This window comes from Tinamus guttatus, unplaced genomic scaffold, assembly GCF_059628265.1.
Source record: "Tinamus guttatus ecotype Peru unplaced genomic scaffold, ASM5962826v1 Tinamus_guttatus_pri_ptg000083l, whole genome shotgun sequence".
Classification (NCBI taxonomy): domain Eukaryota; kingdom Metazoa; phylum Chordata; class Aves; order Tinamiformes; family Tinamidae; genus Tinamus; species Tinamus guttatus.
In genome coordinates this window covers 1,742,135-1,761,506 of record NW_028288617.1, presented here as the reverse complement: position 1 = coordinate 1,761,506, position 19,372 = coordinate 1,742,135, and the positions used below count along the sequence as shown (strand labels likewise).

The window sequence follows — 19,372 nt, the reverse complement described above, 5'->3', positions numbered from 1 at the left end:
GGGCCAGGCTCTGCTCCGTGATGGCCAGTGGCAGGACAAGGGGTAATGGGTGTTAAGTTGAAACACAGGAAGTTCCACCTCCATGTGAGGAAGAACTGCTTTCCTGTGAGGGTGACAGAGCCCTGGAACAGGCTGCTCAGAGAGGTTGTGGAGTCTCCTTCTCTGGAGACTTTCCAAACCCTCCTGGATGCCACCCTGTGCCACGTGCTCTAGGTGTCCCTGCTTGTACAGGAGGGGGTTGGACTAGATCATCTCTAGAGATCCCTTCCAACTTTAACCATTCTGTGGTTCTGTGATGTTTTGCTATGAGTGTTACTACTTTATGGAAGAATACATATGGTGTTGAGGGAACTGAATTTTTTGGGTTTGATTTGGTTTGGTTTTATTACAAATGATATTCTGTTCCTAGGATATCATTTGTACCTGAATGTAGTTTAGTTTTGTACTGCAGTACCAGTTAAACCGGAGGTCATTAAGCCAACAGGTATTTAACTTAAAGTAGAGGTGATTTTGAAAGTGTTTTTGAGGTGTTTGGTGGCCCAGCTCTTTTATTTAAAATATTTACTGTTCATTATTAACAAGTTACCATTTAAAAAAAAATGCATGCACTTACTGTATGATTTCACAGTGTTATTTTTATTTCACCACACTGTAGGAATTGAAAGTAGAGGGAAGCTTAATCTCCATGCTTCTGAGTGGAACTGTGTACCAAAAACTACAACGTTCCTGGCTGAAGGAGATCAAGAGACTCAAATATGCTATGGTGATCCAAAACAGAAGACTATAGATGTTTCTGAAAGTCTGTTATGTCAAAAAGAACACAGACATCTGTACATAGAAAATGCCTATAATTCAGGTGGATTTGATCAGCATTTGACCAAGCAAAGTGACTCCACGGAGCCAGAAGAAAATAGAAGTTTTAATCAGCCTTCCCTACTGTCGCTCTCAGGATTGGAATCTAGCAAGAAAGCACAGGATTCCCCCAGGGGAGCAAAAGTTTCCTTTATATTTGGAGATCACAACTTGGATGGTATCAGTCCCCAAACTCTTGGCTATGAAAGGCTTTTGGATGAAAGTCCAGAAGTACTAGAAAAACAAAGAGCCATTTATATTAGTAATGCCAATGACATTAAAGGTCTGGAATTGTCACCGGATGCTGAAAGCATTCAGTTTGCTGCAAATGCTGTTTATGCAACTATAAATGAAAGTAAAATATTTGGAGCTGCAGAAGGGATAGAAGAACCTTTGTTGCATGATATTTGTTATGCAGAAAACACAGATGATGCCGAAGATGAAGATGAAGTAAGCTGTGAAGAAGACATTATGGTAGGAGAAATCAATAGGCCAGCTCTTCTCAGCCTTTCTGGGTCTAGTGATGACATTATTGATTTGACTTCACTTCCACCTCCAGAAGGTGATGATAATGAAGATGATTTCTTATTGCATACCTTAAACATGGCCATTGCTGCTCCCCCACCTGGCTTCAGGGACAGTTCAGATGAGGAAGACTCTCAAAATCAAGCAACTCAGCCTAGAGAAGACAAGGAGCAATCTAGTAACCTAGGCAATGATGACATTCCAGTGTCGCTTATCGATGCTGTTCCTACTAATACAGAGGGGAAGTGTGAAAAGGGGCTAGACGATGCTGTAGTCTCTACACTTCAAGCACTAGAAGCTTTGGCTGCTTCAGAGGAACAGCAGACGAATGACAATTCAGGTTCTTTCACCATAGTTACATTTATTCATTGAAATCATTCCATTTCATCCATTTAGCTTTGGAAATACTCCATTTTCTGAGGGATTTTTTTTTGCTTTTCCTTTTTTTTTGCTATCATTTTACATGCATCATATTCCATAATGTGTAGTGGAACTGTCGTTATGTTATTAAGTTACCTGTCCTGGGAACTGTGCAATAAAATCAGAGTATTCTTGCAGAGCATATTTTTGTATCTAACACATCCCATTTGCTTGTCACTTATCTAGGTGCTTCAACTGCTGTCATTAATTGACTCTTATTTTTTGTGGCTTGCAGGTGTAGCTATCTTGCGAGCATATAGCCCTGAGTCATCTTCAGATTCTGGCAATGAAACAAATTCCTCTGAAATGACTGAAAGTTCTGAACTAGCCGCGGCACAGAAACAATCAGAAAACACTGCACGTATGTTTTTGACCACAAGTGAAGGGTACCAACCCCTTGTGGAAGAGCAAACTGAATTTCCCATTGCTAAGACTCAGGCTGGAGGCCCAGGTATGAAGTCCTCACAGCCTTTGGCTGCTCGTCAGGCTGCAGAACTACAGTCAAAAGTTGTGCCTTCAAAGCAGATTCTTCATTCAGATAATATGGAAATGGAACCAGAGACCATGGAAACAAAATCCGTCACTGATTATTTTAGCAAATTGCACATGGGATCCTTGGTATATTCTTGCACTAGTAAAAGGAAAAATAAGATGACTGACAGTGAAGTAAAAGCACCCTCTGATGGTAACGCTACTGTGAAAAAGCAACAAGGAACTAAAAAAGCAGAGACTGATGAAGACCTAAAAGTTAAATTTGGAACTCTTTCAGCAAGAGACACTCAGCGCATGAGCACTTTCAACGTGGAGAGAACTGCCTTTCGCCAAAGATGGTACGCTGCTCCGGATGATGGGGCAACAGAGAAGCCAAGCCCAGAAACAGTGAACGGGAAGACTTTTCCCAGAGTTCCTGTCCTTGGTAAAACAGAGACTGACTGTAAGGATGTAGTGGACCCTGAGGTGGATCAGGATGATACCTCAGGGCTTAGCCAAGGTGAAACCTTTATGTCGGATATGACTCCTGTGTCTTCAGCCAAAGACCTAAATGACACAGAAGATACTGATTTATCTGCAGATGACCATCCTTCGAAGCTTCCAGAAGCAGAGCAGAGCGTAGCTAGGCTTTGTGAATATCACTTGGCTAAACGCATGTCATCCTTGCAAAGTGAAGGCCATTTCTCACTGCAGAGCTCTCAGTGCTCTTCAGTGGACGCGGGATGCAGCACAGGCAGCAGCACGTGCGCTACCCCAGTTGAATCTCCTCTTTGTACCTCTGAGGTTAAGCACATTATCTCTGACCCATCGGTGAAGGGCATTGCCTATATCCCAGCAGATGAAAGAGCTGCCATTCTTCCAAACCATGGAACGACATACAAGGACCTGCACCAGCAGCCCGAAGCTGTGTGTCACAGGATGACGGTGCCTGTCGTGCATTCAGCAATTAATGCTGAACCACTCTTTGGCACTTTGAGAGAAGGATGTCATCGGATCCCCAAGATAAAGGAAACTACAGGTACAGCAGTAATAAAGGATTTGTTCTGTTTGCTTTTAAAGCTACATGTTAAGATTGAGAACTGAGTATCACATTTACATTATCTTTACCTGAAAGCAGAGCAACAAACTATAGCAGGCAGTCAAATTAGGTTTTTAGGTTTTCAGTGTATTTATTCATTTTGGTTATAAAGTATTGAGTTGTTCCCATGGGCTGCTTACAAAGATTAAATTCTTTTAATCCTCTCTTTACAACTGAAAAATGTTTTAAACATATTTTCCCTACATTTTAGATTTCCTATTTGGGGGACACTGATGGAGAGGCCAATATGAGAAAGCATTCTTCGGAAGCTTCTCCAAAATTCAGCTAGTATATTTTATTTGAGTTCCTGAGTCAGATTATAGGATGACTTCACAAAGTGTATCAATGTGGGAGAGAAAAACCTGTGATTCATTTATTGTGTATATTATGTTTTTTTAGTAGCTGCCAAAAGCATACCAATGTTAATAAAAATCACTAACTGTAAAGATAAAAATATATTATTATCTTGTTAACCATGTGTTTACTTTGGCATGTGATTGTAGCTGTTTCCTTAAAAAATAATATATATCCAGAACCATTGCCACGTTTTAAGTTCCAACTTTAAGAGATTTTGTGAACTTAACATTATAAAAAATGTGCATCTTTTTCCAGAGATGGCATTGGGAATGCTTTCCCTTAGATTTTTAATATTTCCTTTTTCCTGGGTTGCAACCCACATGTGCCAGTGGTGCATGAATGCATGAAAATCAAAAAGTGAAATGGAGTAGGAGCAAAAATGAGCCAAAGAAACACATAACCAGGACAAAAGATGCCAAGTGTAGTTTTCTGTATGTTCTCAGGTATAGCTACATAGGAATTTTTAATCTGAAAATATTCCTCTAATTATATAGAGGGAAATCTCCAATGCCTATAATGGGAGGTGTTTAGGAAGTTTAATAGATGTTTTTCTACTTCATTTCTTTTTAAATTAAAGTGTTGAAAGAGATGGAAGTTAACTATTCATAAGTTATAATTTGTTGACAGATTTTAAAAGGCATTTTAGTGAAATGCAAAAAAAAAAAACACAAGGAAATAACAGTGACTTTTGTTGTGAAACATGTTGTGGAATGGAGACCATTGGAAAATAAGGTGAATCGATTTGGCCTGACCATTAAAGATATTTAAAAGTTCAGTCTCTGAATATTATCAGGGTGATGCTTAATTATTCTGTCTGCTCTTCTACTACCCCTAGTGTAGCTTTCACAGAGCCTGAAAAGGGAAGACAAGGAGACATTCCTACAGCTTTTCCTAGACAGCCTCTAGCTGACTCCATCATGCTATCATCCATGCTATCAGAATCAAAGGTGCCAAGTCAAAATCAAGACTCTTGTGACATTCCCAAAGTAAATCAGGCGTGTGGGGCAACAGTTAGTTTACGGCCATATGACATGATAGGAGGAAGCCTCAGGATGCCGCACAACAGGAAAGTGTTGAGGCGCAGCAGCAGCAGCGTTGGAGGATCTGCAGGCATCGAGATGCCGCTTGAAAAGGCGGCGGCTGCGGTCAGCTTGAAAAGTCTCGACACCACCCAAAGAGAGGAATCCAAATCAGAGAGAAGGGTGGAACTTCCCCTGGGCAAAAAGCTGTCCAAAAGCTACTCCCAGAGTTGTGTGCACGTCAGCACTGATAGGAAGGACGGTAAGAGGTGTTCAGGCACAAGCGCCAGTCAGAAGGACTCCAAGCACTATCGGACGTTGCCATTGCGAAGGCTGGATACCAGCACCTGGAAGTGCCGTGGCCCCTTCAGCTACTGTTTCCTGAGCAGAGGAAATGATGACAATGATGATGATGACGGAGAAAGCAATGAGCTCTCGTGTCTGTTCGAGTCGCAGGTCCCGTGTGAGCTCGCAGAACCAGCTGGGCAGTCTTTTCCCACTGAAAATAATCAGAAAGCCTCTGAGTCCCCCCAAACTGCTGAGCCCCTGCAAGATGATGCAGTTAATGCACATGAGAAGAGCAGTGCTGACGTCCAAGGTGGCCAAACTGGTGTGGATCTCAGCGATGTGGCGTTTGATGCACGGATCACAAGAGTAAATGTGATGAAAGAGAAGACGTATGCAATGCCTGATGGATTTATTGCAGCACAAAAGGATGCCAATGAGCTACTCTCACTGGTCCGAGCAAGTATGGGCAAGAGAGAAGATTTACATCCAGAAACATATGACCTTAAACTCTCTCAGTACAAACAACTGTTATCTATGGAATCGAGACAGTTGGGAAGTGCCTGCAGGAAAATGGCCATGGCTGATAAAAGCCCTGAGGAAATGCTTTTAGCTATGACTTCCAGCTTTCAAGTACTCTGTTGCTTAACAGAAGCCTGCATGCGTTTAGTTAAAGTTATGAACTCAGAAACACAGCAGCAGGAAATTATAGCTAAGATAGACGAGGTTGTAATAAACTACATTTGTCTTCTGAAAGCTGCAGAGGCAGTGTCAGGCAAGGCCTCCAGTGATCCTGGCATTAAACTCTTGGCTCGACATTCGACTACCATGGCCGCTATTGTAAGCACACTAACACGTTCTCTTAAAATGCTTTTAAACAAATAAAATACAAAAGTCACTTCATAATCTACCTTTGCAAAGCCATACATAAAACTTTTATTTACTGTATGTGTATGAATAATGTAACAAACTCAGCTCTCTCTGTATATTTTGTTATTTTATATAAAATAGGTATGAGATTAAAAAAAAAAAAAAAAGTTATAGTTCCGAACACTGAGAAAAGTACCGACCACATCTGTCCTTCTGTTTATACAAAACAAAAGCCAAAAAACCCTTTCCCCAACAGCAGAGAAACAAACAAACAAAACATCATAGAGGAGAAAATTAATGTTTGGCTATTTTTCATATAGTCAAATTTATGGTTGTATGAAGTGAACTTTTAAAGCCTGTTATGTCAAAGGAGTTGTTTTCAGTTTCATCCAAGTTTTCACTTGGAGAATGCTCCGTGTTTAGAAATAGGAAATGAAAGCATAATGTATATAACACAGTATTTAATGTTTTAAAATTATAATTTTTAAGCATTGAAAATAGTAAAAAGACATTTAAAATCCAAGAGACTATTATAACTTACTAGAGAATATATATATAATAAATGACTCTTTTGTTCATATTGCCTGAATTACCTGATTCTTCTTTTCTAGGAATTTTCTCTATTAAAAAAAAAAAAAAAAAGTATTGAAAATACTGACTTCAGAGAGCATCTGATGTACTGAATGTTACAATGTTGCATTTCAGACAGGGATGATAACTATGGGAGACAGAGTGAGGACACAAAAAACAGTGGCAATGTTTTTCCTGTAATGAAAGGTGAATGGCATGGAGGGCAGATCAGAATGTATAGGGCAGGTCTACAAAACTCCTTTCCTTGTTAAACGAGAGAGAGGACCATCAGGAAATTCCTGTGCTGTTTACTGTTTCATCATATATTTATGGTGCATCTGAACTACATGAACTGCAACTATTTTGTTAAATATTTTATACTTCATATTTTATGATTCTGAATGTTTAACTGTAAATAAGTTAGAAATAAAATGAAGTTTTCAGAATACAATAAATATCTCTGAAATGTTTCCAGCCAGAGACAATACTTCTGTGAGTAACAACAAAGCAATCTGTGAGTGATCTACCCCATCTGAACCTTTCTGAAAAGCATTCTGTGGCCTTGTATTTGAGAGACAGCTAAACAAAATTCTGTTTCACCTGGGAAGTAGGCCTTAACAAGGGCATCTTTTAAGCCTTCAGTCATTTAAGAAGAGCAGCTCTTTTAGAAGTGCATACACACTTGAATACCCTTCTCCAAACTGATGTAGTAATTTTCATCTGTTTCTCATAATGTCATAAGTAAAGATTATAACAGCTCAGGTTTGAAAACTTATCCACTCGGCTGAAGCAAGTGCGAAGCTTTCTCTGCTGAACAAGAAAGGATGAAATAACAAAATGAAAGCTTTTGCTAAGGAAATATTTTGTTACATAAAGCAATGTGTTTTACTGCAAAACCAAGGCATTGACTGCAGAGAAGCATCTCTGGAAGCTCAATAGCAGAAGCTCCATTCGTGGTCTGTAGGAGCAGAATGTGTCTCCCAGAGCAGTTCCTAGAACACATGGGCCCATCCTGAGGGCAGCTCAGGGGCAGGCTGCAGGCTGGGTTGGTTTGCTGGAGAGCGGCAGCAGCCTGTTCCTCCACAGCGCTCACGCTCAGCGCCCTCCTGCTCTGGCAGCCTGAGAGGGGGGCTCACTGTGCAGTTGTTTGCTGTGTGTGTGACTGAAATTCTTTCTGCAGTATCCGAGTATTTCATGCTGGAAAAAAAAAATCAATGAATTGTGGTATTCGTACATATTCCTTTCTGTAAAATTTTTGGCAAGGATTTGGAAATACTAGATTTCAAAAACAGATTTAGAAGTGGCACAGCTAAACATCAACATACATCATAGGGATGTGGCCCTTTCTAGGTTGCTAATCTAATCGCCATTCTACAACAATGCATCGTATTCCATTTTTATAAATTGATTTATTATTATTTTGCTTTTTAATTGAGATAGATTTTTCTTACCCCTACTGTTTTAGATCTTTTCTTATTAGAGATCTCATGCTAATTTTGCTCCCCAAAGGCAATTGCAGTCGGAGTTACTTATGGCAGTGTTTTCTTTCAGTTGATCTAGGATTTTTGCTTTCCTTTTTAATTCACGTTCATGGAATCACAGAAAAATCTAGGTTGGAATGGCTCTCATTTAGTCCATGTAGTCCAACCCCTTATCAAAGTAGATCTTATCAGATCAGGGCCATGTCCATCTGCGCCTTTACCACCTTTGAGAATGATCAAATCTTTCTAGGCTCCTGTTCTAATATCTGACCACCCTCACAGGAAAAAAAAAATCATCCTGATGTCTGTTTCGAATTTTTCTTTTTGGCTATTGCCTCTTCTCCTATCACTGTGCACTTCTGAGAAGTCTTGCTCCATCTTTTCTGTATCCTCCCATCAGTAGCTGTAGGCAGAAGTAAGGTCTCCCGGGAGCCTTCTCTTCCCCACACTGAACAAACCCTGTTCCCTCACGCTCTCCTCCTACATTGCCCAGCTGCAGCCCACCGTGGTGACCCCTGGCTGGACTCACTGGAGTGGCCTCACTGTATTTTCTGTTTTTGATAAATATCAAATATCACCTTGTAGTCCTCTTCTAGTCCTCTCTTAGCAAGGAGACTCTTCCCCCACTATCTGAAATAACACCTAGCTGGTACCATGTGAATGTCTCTTTTCTGCACACAATTATATGCAGTCTTCTATGTGCTACCTTACGGCAGCTTTGTACAATAGCATAGATAGTCCCCAGTCTCTGCTGGGTGTGTTTTATCAGAGGTCTCCTAGGGTCATGTGTATTCACAGGCATCATAGGTTGATGGACTTGGTCAGTCAGTATCTCCATCTTTTTTCATCTTCCCCTGACCAGCTAAGGAGATCCTCAGACAAATAATAACAATAACTATTTCTAATTCTGAAGTACATGACCTTTCACATCATTTGCTACTCTGTTATAACACATTTTTGTTAATCGCCAGCATTAAGGAGTCCTTGTTTTCCTCTGCAATATACTAAGCGATTCCTGCATTAACTGTATGTCTCAACTTTATGTCATCAGGAAAATTTCATCAGTATTTCTTGCACCATATCAGTGTGAAATATTAAATAAGATACTTTGGCATATACAATACTTTTATATATTTTTATATATGCACTATAATTTTAGTTATTTTTAGCTTGGCAAAATTACGAGCATCTTCATGTTTAAGTCCTGGAGTTCAGATTTTGACAAAGTTTGTGCTTTTGAAATTGAGAAGCAAGTCACAGAATCACAGAACGGTTGAGGTTGGAAGGGACCTCTGGCGATCATCTAGTCCAACCCCCCTCCCTGAGGTCCAAGATTCAGGCAAGGTCCAAGGTTGTGTCCAGGCAGGTTTGAATATCCCCAAGGAGACTCCACATCCTCTCCAGGGAACCTGTTCCAGTGCTCTGCCACCCTCACAGTAAAGAAGCTTTTCCCTTTGCACAGAAATTTCCTGCGTTTCACTTTGTGCCTGTGGCCTGTCACCACCAGTGAAAGATGTTTGGCCCCATTCTCTCTACATCCTCACTTCAGATGCTTATACACATTGATATGCCATCATGCACATATACACATTGATACTCTGACCCAGCTGTCTTAGCCACCCCTCATATGAGAGATGCTCCAGTTCCTTATTCATCTCAGCAGCCCTAAAAAATAAGCTGCATACTTCCCATTTCTTCTCCTTCAATTTAATACAAACTTAATCATCATCACTGGAAGATCCAGAATGCTCCATATTTTACTTTTTTACCAAAAAAGTAAAATAATATGTCTAATATATTACTTGAACATGGAAAATGGGCTCCTGAGTCATTTAGTCAATTTTCAAGTCCCTATGACCACCTTGAAATTCATTTTGAAATGAAGTACTATTCTGAATACAGTAGAGCTACTGATTGCACATTTTTATGCAATAGACCTTATTTAGTCACATTTTAAAGTCACTCTGTACATTCATTTTGTCATTCTGACAAAATAAGTACTTAGTGCACGTTAGCACTGCTCAGTGTGTAGTTATATAAGAGTAAAAAGAAGCATGTTTTGTTGCCTGCTTCACTCACAGAATCTTCAAGGTTGTTTCTTAAAATGATTGTCCATTTGCACTGGACTTATGTGCACTCTGTTGCTCAAGTTTGGAGGATGCTTGCTGTTAAGAGACCTGCACTTTTACCCATTTCTTATTCTTAGCAAGTACTACCTAATGCAGAAGATATCTAGAGCTATTTCAAGTGCTGAGGCGAGTCATTTCTTGTTTGTTTAATCTACATCACTGCCTTCTTTAAGCTTACCTTTATGCCCTTTTATGATCTTGAGAGCTAAATCATAACATTTTGCCCATATAAAATGTGCTTCAGAATGAGCCATGTTCCTGCATACTCCCTTTGCCATACTTTTAAAAATGGCATAGGAAGGTCTCAGGAGGAGCTCTGTTAATAGCCTGACAAGCCAAAAAGCTTCCTCTGATCCAGGAGCCTGAAACTTCTAAACGCTAATACTGACCAAGTTGGTCAGTATTGGCTGCCACTATTCTTGGCATCAGTGGAAGCCTCTGGAAATGGAAGCAACCAGAAATGGTTCTCCTAACATGTGTGCCTCCTCAAGGTGCTTCCACCCAACCTTTCCATCACAGTAAGATGCAGTCAGAACCTTTCAGTAATCAAGGGTTTAATGCAAAGGCGAACTTCTTAAGTCAACATTGTTGTTCTGCAAGGTATGAAAGTTTTCTTTTGTCGTGGCAGCCTCAAGCTAATTTCTTCTGGGGTGTGAGCCTCGTTCTTCTCCACTTTTCCAAGTGCTACTGTTAGATTTGTTCCGTCTGCATTTGACCAGCCTATTTGGGCAACAGGATTAAACAGAGACGGGCCGGAGGACTGAAATGTTCACACCAGTAGGAGTTCCAGCTCATCTGAACTGTGTGCAGGGCTTTCCATATCTAACGGTGTTTTGTCAAGTGCTGACTATCCACACAACTCTTCTATACCTGTTAACTTTGTGCTGCATTTTCTTTTCTCTGCCAAAATTTGACTGGCTCTTGGCAGATGTGCAGAGAGAACTGGACTTGCTTAACAGCTGTTCATTTACTGACTTCCTACCCCTTCTCCCCCCAACACACACACACACACACACACTTTTTGAACAAGCTTTTTTGAGGTCTTCCAGAGGATCTATGAGGAGTGGTGTCACCAACATAGATCTGTTTGTGTCCCGTAGCATCAGGAAGCTCTTCCATGAGAGCAGTACCGTGGTCAGACTGCCTCTTGGACCATTCCCTCCTGGTATGCCAGGAGCATTTCCTCCAGGCTCTTCATTGCTCAAGTTTCAAATAAGGTAAAATACTTGTGTATCACTCCTGTGGCAGAGCGGGTGGTTATCTAAATGTATGGTGGGATGTTTTGGTATATGGTATAAACTTCTAAGTTATTTCCAGACAAGATTACACAAGTTTTGTGAGGCTGTTGAGTTAGTACACCAGTGTGCAGCTACCATTCTTTCCCCAGGCATCTCTGAGGCCTCAAGACCTGTCATAGCACTTTGTAGAGCCCTTCTGCAATTGCTGTTTGCACGAGGGACTTCAAGATCTACTGCTAAATAGCTCGTGGCAGGTATCGGCCATGGATATTAATTTGGGGCACAAACATATGGATATTAATTTAGCAGAGAAAGAAAGAAGCATTATCCAAAACTGCATTAGCATGATTCCCTTCAATGTTTAGGCTCTATGGCTGACTGAAAAAGAATCAAAATGTCTTAGGACATGCTTTACTTTCTGTGCCAATGTGCCAAGGATGATGACAGCAGCATGAATACATCTTCTGTGGTTCTGTAAAGGGAAAAGTTGTGCAGTCTGGAGTGATAAGGTGTAGGTGTACCCACAGAACAAAGTTATATATAGGCCATGCATGTTGGAGAAGATGAATTACTGGTAAGTTTTATGTTTCTTTCATGAAGGCCTAATGCTATTCTCTATCGCATCTGTGAATTGCCATTGAAGCATCCTGGGAAAGCAGTCGGTATCTGCAAAGATGGAATTAAACTTGCAATAGTAAAGCAGCATCCCTCCTGTTTCTTACTGTTAATAAGATAACAAAGGAAGACAATTGCCTCTAATATGGAATACGCAGAAAATAGGTAACAACAACAGGTAATAGAAAAAAAAATGTATCATCCTTTAGTGCAGGAGACATTGAGATGTTACACAATGGTTATATGGTGAAGTTTTTCAAGTAGTTCTTCAGAAAGAATGGATGGTTTATAAATCCTTCTTTTGCAGTGTATTGCAAGATTCCGTTTTATTGCTTATGTCATTAAAATGGCAACATGGTGTGACAGTAAATATCATCAGTAAATTTGTCCTTGAAAGCCTGATTCTATTTTGTGCACTAAACTTTTAAGAGTTCCTTAATACAGGACTCTGTTTTTTGTTAAAAGAGGCGCCAATGATGTAATTTTACTTTGAATCTTCTGTCTCTGGCAAAATGGTCATAAATTCAGTTGAGGGTCTAGTCTGTCCTAGAATTTGCAGTACAGAGGACGTGGATGCTGGTCTGCAATTTTGCTGAGCATTGTCATGCTGTTGTCATGTCTGCAGTTCCTGTTGTCTTCTGAATCTGCAAGGACAGCCCAAACGACTGATTCCATCAATCATTTCTGGTACATAAAACCATGCTTACTTCTTCCCCTTATTTTCAGCTGCTTTCCTCAGTACAAATAGAAAACTGCTTGTGCTCCATTAGATATCGTCCAAAGTCAGCATGTTTCAGTGGAAAGTTTGTAAGTTTCCTACCGCATTTTAGGGCTTCTGCGGTAGGTCAATTCTACAAGCAAGTACATTTATGGACACTAAATGTACAGCTGACTTTCTCCTTAATAATGCTGAACCGTCACTGCTTAAATCAGCCAGATGTTACTCCAGTTATAACAAATGTAGTGTCCCTGAAGCATATTTACCTACACAGGACACTACTTAGATACTTACATACAAGCTATTTTTTTTCCTACTGATTTTTATGACTTCATTTTTTAATACATTGCAGTTACTTACTTTTAATTGTCTTTGGTTTAACAGTGTATTTTTTTGGCCAAAATTTATTATTTCTTGTTTAATTACTGCTTTCATTTTTAACTTTTTAGCACTTGAAAAACATGTCTTACTGCACAGTAAAAGACATAAATTGGATATGTTTCTCAACAAAGATACTGCACAGGATTTTGCTTTTAAAAGCAGTCCTGCCTTCTACAAAGGAAAAAACTCACTGCAATATTTTTTTCTTCATAATATTGAAACAAAATAGTAAACAGAAAATCTACATATATGGAAGAACAATGTGAACAAGACAGCAATGCATTCTTGGAGAGATAACTAATGACAGATATTCAACAGAACAAAGTAGTTACGTACCTTTCAGTTACTTCATTTGTACAATGCTTGCACTTCATGTAAAATACAGAGCCAAATCCGTTCCTTCCATATAATAAATATGAAGAACTTTGCCTTGGAGGTGCCTTGTGGAATTCCTGCCTCTATGGTCTCCAGGAAGAAAAAGTTGCATTTGGAGGGGAAGTTTCAGGGATCTCCACCAAACCTCGAGAATATCATGAAGAACCTTGGGAAGATCTAGCATACCTGCTGAGGAAGTCTGCCCAGACCTCGCCACTGGTAAGATTGCAAAATGTATCCTTTTTCAAGTTTTGTAAAATAGTTGCTATCATCCTTACTGAGCTTTTGTCACTGATCTTTTAAAAATAATAGTTTTGAAGTGTTTCTCTCTCCTCTTTTGATATATGGAAGACCTGCATAAACAAGGCAAATAATTGACTAGTATATGATAAACAAGAAACTCATTCTACACAAAGGCTCTCAAAACAATTTTAGTATTATGAGTAAAAATCATCAAAAGAAATTCTGTTTAACTGAGTTATCCACTGACAACTTATTTTTAAAAAATCTAAAGATATTATTGTGGAATATATTGTTTACTTTGCCTTGCTTTTTTTTCCTGAAACTCAGAAAATTGTAATTTTCTTTGCAAAACTTATTTCAGAGGAATCTCATTTAAAATTATGGTATTCTTCATCAGCATCCCTATTTATACTTGTCACATTAGGCATGAATATTCTGAGAGTCTTTTTACTTGCAGAATAATATGCACTATTTATATCCCTTGTGTCCATAAGATTTTTGGATTGAAAGGTGTCTTCTGCTCACTGAGTCTGCCTGTGTGTTCTCTGTGAAGACAGGTAGCATTGAGACTCATCTTTAAAGCAGGTGGGTTTTTTATGGTATTTTTCTTATTAGAAGGCTGTACTGGAACATAATTGATTTGAGGTCTAGGAAACTGTTTTTAATTTCTACCCTGAAAACTAGGGTAAAAAGGACAAGTTCTAATGCTATATTTTTGGTTTAAATAGTTATCTTCTCTCACTGGTACTTGTACATCATATCCTGGATGAGGTCTTGCCCATGTTTGTATAATTGGTTTATTACTTCTCTATCCATGGAGAATTTCTTGTCTTGTACATCATAGGACCCCATTTGCCTTTCATGCCTGAAGAACACTGGTGCCTTGCAGTCATTCTGTGAATAACTAGCACTCTCCGTTCCTTCTCCTCAGTCAATTAAAAATGATGAAATCCTAAGTTATGGTGTACCTTTTTTGTTGTTAGTCCCCAGAGTAGAATTCATCTTGCTTGACTTTAGTTGTCTAAATGCTGGGTGTCAGGCATAAATCAGCTAAATGCTCTGTACAGTCCATGCAGGGAGAGAAAGAATCATCTCCTGAGGCACATTCAAAAATGGGAGAGATAAATCACTTGCTGGACCTGCCTTATTCTCTCTTTGCATTGATAATATAGAGAGACTAGACAACCAGCTCAGTCTCAGTGGTGAATAAAAGCAGATGAATCTCCCCTCATTTGTCTTCTCACTTGCTACTCTTCTGAATTTTAATTCATATCAGTTGCACTATTTATGAAGGTTGTCTGCTCTTCACTTTTGCTAGGAGCATCTGTTCCCCTATGAATTTGACAATGGCTCCTGTCTTTGATTCTACAAACAGCTTTGAAAAGCAGTAGGCACATTGTTTCTCCATAGAAAATGCATTCAAGTGACGTGTGGTTATTAATATCCATCCAAGGTTGCCATTTCATCTGCTTTTCAGGCTTTTTTCATGGCTAATTGTTTTTCTTATTTGCGCTCACATCTCTTAACTAATGCTTTGCTTATAAAGTTTTAATACACTGAGAACATATAGGAAAGTTTTGTCGAAATTGCTGTGTCTTGAAAAATTTGCATGGATAGATATCATATTTTTTTCATGCTGTATATTTCAAAACTCGATTTCTTTTTCTTTGCTCTTTTCACTGATTTGAGACTGAACAGAGTATGTATCTTCCAGAAGTTGGTAAAAAAAACATTACCGCTCAATTTGGCAGTGAACAGTAAGCAACAGTTCCACTGTGCCCAATAATGTGAAAGGTTTTCTTTGAGTTTCGGGGGGTTAATATCACTTGCTGAAGCGTATTCAGAGTTCTTGAATATCTAAATTTCTCTTACAGAATAATTACTGTCTCATGCCAGAATAATTAGTGGAACTATTTTCACTATGATTAGTAAAACAGGAAAATTTAGTATTGAGCTCTGTGAATGCAGGTGCTTTCAGTAGAGTCGTTCAAATCTGAGCTAGTCATACTGAGCTCCCTTCGTACTGCAGAAACAGGGGCACTACTAGATGTAGCTCACATCGCTCAAATGTACACATCACTCCAGGTAACTTGACTCGCATCTTGGAAGTGTCCATTCCTCTCTGGTGGTGAAATCTTAAGGGAGCCAGAGATAACCAGCGCAAATGTTCATGGTTGGTTTGTGGATGGCTGAAGTCGTATGTTTTCATGCAAAGGAAAGAACTTGGAAAATTATGAGGTTTTTGAAATGTATTGATTCAGAAGATCTATGAAGTTTTATACTTTTTCCCCCTTATTTTCAAGTTCTAGCTTTGTTTTCATGGAGTTTTCCCTCCCTCCTTTTATCTTACAGCATGAGATGAGCCATTCTGAAAAGCATAATCAAGCCAGTAGGGGACAGCACTGATCAATAACTTTGATAATACTCCAAAACTTGGTAGTGATTTTACTTTGTTACTGTCATGCCAATGCCCATGTTAACTCCATGAAGGGGAGTTAGCATACACCGAATTTCTCACTGTCTCTTACTGAGACCCAGCACTGGAAACATAGGCACTGCCTGGTAGAGCTGCTTGCATGCATACAATACACTGCCTTCCTGAGCACCCCATGTAAGTCAGCTCTTGAGATAAAACAGTTTTGATAACCTGAAAGAGAAGATTTAGAATCTATAGAAATCTCAACATTTTGTATAGCACCAAACTTAAATAGAAGTCGTCAACAGCATTTCATAATTGTTCACATTTTTAATGACAGTTATTCCTGAATCCTCATCAGTATTTGTATAAAACTTAAGTAAATTTTATTTTTGCAAAATTCAGAATAGGCAGGATTCCTACTTGGAAAAGAACATCTTTCTTATATTTCTAACTCCTGAATCAAATAAATTGCAGATCAGACCGAGTAAATTATATCAGAAATAAATCAACCAGTAGAGGAAATGGAAAATGTAAGACCTTATCTAAAGAATAATATCTTGTTTTCATAAGAAATCAAACAACTAATTCTCTTTTCATTGGCAAATACTGTCTTAAAAAATAAGGTGATAATTTGGTAGAAGTTCACAAAGTTGTTGTGGACTTGTTCTTACATTCTGATTCAAATGCTCAGGTTTTGTTCAAAGGAATCTCATAAACACGTAGAGGCCATTTTACAGGATTGTAACAGCTCTTCACTTACATTCATTGTTCAGGCTACACATCAATTTCCATAAAACTATTCATTTTGCATATTGTACCTCTGTTAAATAACCCCCAGTTAAAAATGTCCAAGCATGGTCCCTTCCTGAAGATTAATTTTTTTAAAAGCTTTGACTTTATTGACAAAGTACATTTTGATGGTTTTAAAATATTCCACCTGCATGAAAATATTACACCACCAAATGGACTACATCAAAAGCAGTCCCGTTGCATTCATTCTTTACTTTGAATGTGCATCACCGATGATGTCAGTAGGACCCTAGTAAGACAGTTGCTAATTAACTTATGTCCCCTCTTTTGCCTCTGCAGAACAAAAGCACAAAATGTTGCAGGAGCAGCCTGAAAAGCAAACATCAGCTTGTTTGTTTCTTTATTAATAATTTATCTAGAAATGTTGAAGATATTTGAAGTTATCAACTTCTGCCAACTTTTAGCAACATTTTTAGGACCAGATCCCATCTGTCTTGCTCCATCCAGATCATTATCATGCAAGGGTTACTGTGAAGCTTGCTCCTAGCTCCTCCTCCTTGACTGAGCTACAAGTTCAGTTTTGGCTGGCAATTAGGAATGACAGTACCCTTTTGAATTACACTTTTGCAAACAGAAAGAGAAGAGAAAGCTGCAACACAGAAATGGTATCATTATTTTTGGAAATCTTCTTATGTGACATCCTGCAAATAAACCGCCAAAGAATAATGTTGTCTCTCATGTGAAGATCAAAAAGTAAAACTGATTTAAAGCAGTGGCATTGCTTCCCTGTTTGGACTTTGCTGTTTGCTTATTTGACTTAGTGAAAAGTGTTGAAGATTCAGGGCTGAGATTTGTTTTACATCAGGGAAAAAGCAGAGGCATTCTGAATTTCTGTGTCTTGGAGGGGAAATAATGCTTGTATGAGCCTGGAAATAGCAATGTGTTGGATCTCCTTGACAGAGATGCATAGAATCCCATTTGCTATAACTCTTTTTACAAGGTTTTATCTTTTTTTCATGTATCTTCCTTTTACATTTCCTGATGCATATGCTGCTAACATCCCAGCAAATGTTCATTGAAAGAAATTAGAAGTTCAGTGGAACCCATGAAAATGGCTGAAGACAATTTAAATTTTGCAGAGACAGGTTTGATTCTGAGATTTCCTAACTTGTGAGTGCTTGAGTTACAACATTTAATCATCTTTTAATGTATTTTTGTTTCAGTGATATTCTAACATTAAAAAGGAAAAAAAAAGTTAGATATTGGAGTGATATTTACGTAGATTTTGTACCTGCTACTTCTAGACAGCTGTGATACAACTTCACTCCACAACTAGAAACTTCATTTTCATTTCCAGGTTAAAGTAAAGTTCATTTGTGTTGCAGTAGGGATGTTTAAACAGTTCTCTTTCAACTTTTTTTTGACATACTCTTCCCATGTCCACCAAGAGTCAGGCTGCTGTTTTTTTAACTGTATGCAACAAGCCAAGTTCTTTTCTTCTTTTGATACAGTAGACTTCATACTCAACTTAACCGGGCTATTGATAGTCATTTATCTCTACTGACAGCACTTATATGTGCATAATATGATCTCATTTACATTTTACAGTAGCAGCATATCAGCAGCTCCTAATCATGCTGGCATTGATTAGTGCCAGCAATTAAAGTTGCTATCTCTATCTGTTGACACTGCATATTTATCCCGCTTCTACTATATCTAGTCCTTGAGAATATCTGATTCTTCATGATTTTTATCCTCCTCTCAAAGAAGAAAAAAAAAGAAAAGAAAGCAAATGAAAACAACAAAAACCTCACTGAAAAAAAAAAAAAGCTGTGGAATATATGCTTTAGTACCTCAGAAGGGATTTCAGTTAGTGAAAAGAATTGAAGAATTAAAATTTCATTTAGTGAAAAGCGTTGAGGAGTCAGAACTGAGGTCTTTTTGTTTCTCATTACGGCTGTATCACTGAATCGACAATACTGTTTAACACAAAAATAACCAAGGTATTTTCATGCTTTTCGAAACTTTCTTCAGAAACACTAGAGAGTTGCAGTAATATAAAAATAGGCAAACAATATGGGGAAGTGTAATGATCAATGCATTTTTCTATTGCGAAAATGAGGCATAAAATTCCTGCAGTGAAAGTGATAGTCATAAAAAGCAACGGATGTCACAGAAGATTGTTTTGCAGTCATGCAAGGTTGTCACTCAAAATGTGTATGTTGCAGAAGAGTAGATATTATGCATTCCGAAAACAGAGGAGGAGAAGAATACAGGGACTCAGCCACACGGTCTTACCCCTGCAATATCTGACACAACACAGAGTCATAGGTTCATGTTGAAAGGTTAAGGTGCATTGAGACCGGCTGAATTTCGAGTATTCACTTGGATGAAGATTTCAGAACCTTTCTGGACTACCTATTTCAGTGTGATCATCCTCCAGGTGAAAAAGTTTCTCCTGTTGTCATCTACCTTTGAGAGGAGTCTGGCTCCATCACTTCTATAACCTCTCATTAGATGGTTGTAGACTAAAGCAAGATGGTCTCATCTCTTCT

The 19,372-nt window shown here is 38.7% G+C and overlaps 1 protein-coding gene across 2 annotated transcripts in view; it reads left to right on the top strand.

Moving 5' to 3' along the window:
* FRMPD4 (FERM and PDZ domain containing 4) overlaps positions 1–6,405 on the top strand; it is a 292,161-nt gene extending 285,756 nt beyond the window's left edge. For both annotated transcript variants that reach the window (XM_088520224.1, XM_088520223.1), the window contains exons 15-17: positions 656–1,717; positions 2,033–3,307; positions 4,565–6,405. In XM_088520224.1, the coding sequence (XP_088376350.1) occupies positions 656–1,717; positions 2,033–3,307; positions 4,565–5,913 (3,686 nt within the window). In that variant the 3' untranslated portion in view covers positions 5,914–6,405. The remainder of the gene's footprint in view (positions 1–655; positions 1,718–2,032; positions 3,308–4,564) is intronic.
* The last annotated feature ends 12,967 nt before the right edge of the window (positions 6,406–19,372 follow it).